The sequence below is a fragment of the Hipposideros armiger genome, unplaced genomic scaffold (genome assembly GCF_001890085.2).
Source record: "Hipposideros armiger isolate ML-2016 unplaced genomic scaffold, ASM189008v1 scaffold_388, whole genome shotgun sequence".
NCBI classification, from domain to species: Eukaryota; Metazoa; Chordata; class Mammalia; order Chiroptera; family Hipposideridae; genus Hipposideros; species Hipposideros armiger.
Genome location: NW_017731738.1, coordinates 850266 through 853645, shown reverse-complemented (window position 1 = coordinate 853645; position 3380 = coordinate 850266). Strand labels below are relative to the sequence as shown.

Sequence of the window (3380 nt, the reverse complement as noted above, 5' to 3'; positions counted from 1 at the left end):
CTTTGTGTGAAGCCAATAACCTCATCAGCAGTACCAGGAATGAAAAGGCTCTTCCCTCTGACAGTCCAAGGACCTCCTGGGGTTACCATTTTCCCACAAGTACAGTGAGAAGTTTAGAGGTCTTGCATCTGGCAGTCTGGGAATGTGTGGCAGTCATTCAGTTAGGTGTTTCTGACTCACCAGGTTCCTCACAGCAGCCTTCACGTCCTTGTTCCTCAGGCTATAGATGATGGGGTTGAGCATGGGGGTCACTACCCCATAGAAGAGAGAGGTGAGCTTGTCTGGAAGGTCCTGTTTGTCTGTCCCTAGTGGGTCCTTGGATTTGGGTTTCCCATACATGGAGAGGATGGTCCCATAGAAGATGACCACGACTGTGAGGTGGGCAGAGCAGGTGGAGAAGGCCTTCTTCCTCCCCTCAGCTGAGGGGATCCTCAGGATGGTGGTGAGGATGAAGATGTAGGAAACAAAAATAAACAGGACTGGAATTACAAGGAAAATCATGTTGGCCACAACCATGCTGATCACATTGATGGAGATGTCAGCACAAGCCAACTTCAGGACAGCCAGGATCTCACAGGTGAAGTGGTTGATGATGTTGTCCCCACAGAAGGGCAGCCTCATGGCCTGGGATGTCTGAACTACAGAGTTGGTGATACCAGCCATCCATGAGCTGGCAGCCATGGGCACATAGGCAGCCTTGCTCATGACCTCAGGGTACCTAAGGGGATTGCAGATGGCCACATAGCGATCAAACGCCATCATGCCCAGAAGCACACACTCTGTGGCTCCCATGGCAAAGGAGAGAAACATCTGCACAGCACAGGCTGAGAAGGGGATGGTTTTCCTGGGGGTCAGGAAGCTGTCAAGAATGAGGGGGACCGAGGAGGTTGTGTAGCAGACGTCCAGGAAGGAGAGGTTCCCCAGGAAGAAGTACATGGGCGTGTGTAGGCGGGAGTCAAGGATGGTCACCAGGATGAGGACCCCGTTGCCCAGCAGGATCACCAGGTACATCAGCAGGATGAGCACAAAAAACATTTTCTCCAGGTTTGGGTGGGCTGAGAGGCCCAGAAGAATGAACCTCACCACTGTGGAGGTCTGATTGGAATTGTCCATGTTGCATCTACTCTGTCACCTGCAGGAACTCAGAAGGTCAACTTCAGCACTCTCAGACTTCAAAGGTGCCTGGGCAGCCGGCAAAAATGCCACCCTGCTAAGCAACTGGAGAATAACTCTGACAATTCAGTCATCTCTACAGGATTCTAGGGAAAATGTAGTAGAGATCAATATTTAACTTCTTCCAGTAAGAACGAGTGAGTTCAGTCGGACTAACTCTCCTGCATATGGCAATTAGAAAAACTGGACAAACTGTATAAAACATCTGTGTAAAGCATTGGCAAGGTATAAAAAGAAAACAAAAAATCATAGGGTTATAATTCTGGGATAAAATAGGAACTCAGAGAAAACCAGCATTCGAGGCTATGTTTCACGCAATTGCAGCCTCTGGAGGTGGCCACTGAGAGGCCAGAAGCACTAGTGACAGCCTCGTGAAGGTGGGGAACAGGTTTTAAAGTGCAAGGCCCACTATGAAGTTGTTCCTAACTAAATTTCCTCCTGCTGGGAGGAGTCCCCAAAGGGCGGCACCATAGAAATAAGAGTGAATCAGAAGGAAACACACATTTCCAGGTGCTGTAGCTTAGCTTCAAATCTTCTCAAGCCCCGAAATTGGATTGAGGTGCTCCCAGATTTTCAGCGTTTCCAAATACGTAACAGAAGCAAACAGATCCACTCTGAAAGAAGGTAATATCACTGCAGTCTCTAAATTATTTCCACAAATAATTTTGTCAATACAACATCTGGCACACATTTTAAAAAGAGAATAGCGCATACAGGAGACAAGACAACATAAATGAAAACCAACAGGAAAAAGCAGAAAGTCAAGTGTCTCTTTCTTTGGGGCAAGTGGGAGCCAAGAGTTCCTCTGCTCTGGTGTCACCTGCTGAGAGAATTAGCCCAGACCACAGGGCCAAGGTCTGAACTTCCTGTTGATCCTTTTGTACATTTGGGGCCTCAGGTGGGCGTCATGTGCACTGTGGCCAAGTTGAAGGAGAGTTCTGACTGAACAGTACTTCTTCTCGTCATTCTCCATCTGCCTGCACCAGAGGCACTGCTTCTGCTGGAGACCGTTCACAGCCCAGAGTCCTGCTCTGTCAGCGCTTCCTTCTGGAAAGCTGGAATCGCCCCTCAGACTTCTAAGTGCTCCCTAAACCAGGATTTAGTCTGAGCCAGTGAAAAGCTTGTAGGCAACATTGAGGGCGTTGGGCACTTGGCTTTATTTGCTCTGTATCTAAAATACTTGTGAACTTCCCAGATATTCATCTCTCCAAGTACCTTTAGTAATCCAGCCCCTTCCTTGGTGTGCAGGGATAATTCCTGCCTGTGGAGCTCTGAGATACTTTTCTTTAGGTGTTTAGCATTATAGCTGTTACCAAGTCCATGCCATAATAATTTAATTCAGGCTGACAGACATTTATTGAGCATCTGCTCTGGGCCAGACGTAATTCTAAGTGCCAGGATCACAGCAATGAAAGGCATAGCCCCTGACCTCAAAGAGCTCAAACTCTAGCAGGGGTGGGGCATGGTGATTACTATAATTAATTATATAAGTAATTACATCAGCAGCAGTATCATTGACTGTAATAATCACTCTAATGCTATAGACAATATGCTTTATGATCTATTTAACAATCTGCTCGCTTCTCAATGTTGAAAGCCCCTTACCACATTCCTCACAATCCTCCAGCCTGGTCTGGTTCCCCGAGTAATGTGGGGTGCTACCAGGAACCTCCTGGTGAGGCTCGTTTCAGGTTGAAGGAGTTCCTCTTTGATACTGAGCAAAAATCTGCTCCTGTGCCTCTTCCACAGACAGCCCTCTAAATATTCAGAAATAGCTCAGCTTCGGCGTAAAGATAAACAGGAGTCAGTCTCCCTTTTTCTCCCAGGGCCTTAAAAAATTTTTTTGACCTATCTCTTNAATTCTTTCATACTTATTACTACTTAAAGGCCATTATTCCTGGTTTTTTCTTTATATTGATGGTGCGTAGAAATACAATTGATTTTTGAGAAGTTATTTCTATCTCCTTAACTTTTCTGGACTCTTATAACTACTAATAGTTTTCTGGTTAATTTTTAGAAATACAAGAATTGTGCTTTCTGCAAAATTTGACATGTATTTCTTCGTCTGTTATATTTATGCCTTTTATATTGCACTTGACCACATTTTTATATCTATTTGCACTTGTGCATTATAGAGCCATTTGATATAAGAATGCGTGGTTTCTGGTCTAGCACATAAGAATCTTAAAAGTTACCATTGTGTTAGC

At 45.5% G+C, this 3380-nt stretch overlaps 1 protein-coding gene across 1 annotated transcript; it reads right to left on the bottom strand.

The window, feature by feature from the left end:
* Positions 1 to 153: 153 nt before the first annotated feature.
* On the bottom strand, positions 154 to 1113 carry LOC109393749 (olfactory receptor 13C7-like). Its single transcript, XM_019663279.1, has one exon. The coding sequence runs from the start codon at positions 1111 to 1113 to the stop codon at positions 154 to 156; it is 960 nt and encodes a 319-aa protein (XP_019518824.1).
* Positions 1114 to 3380: the final 2267 nt, after the last annotated feature.

Bases quoted from the DNA above. Each gene is read 5' to 3' on its own strand.
- LOC109393749 (XM_019663279.1), bottom strand. From the start codon at position 1,113: ATGGACAATTCCAATCAGACCTCCACAGTGGTGAGGTTCATTCTTCTG.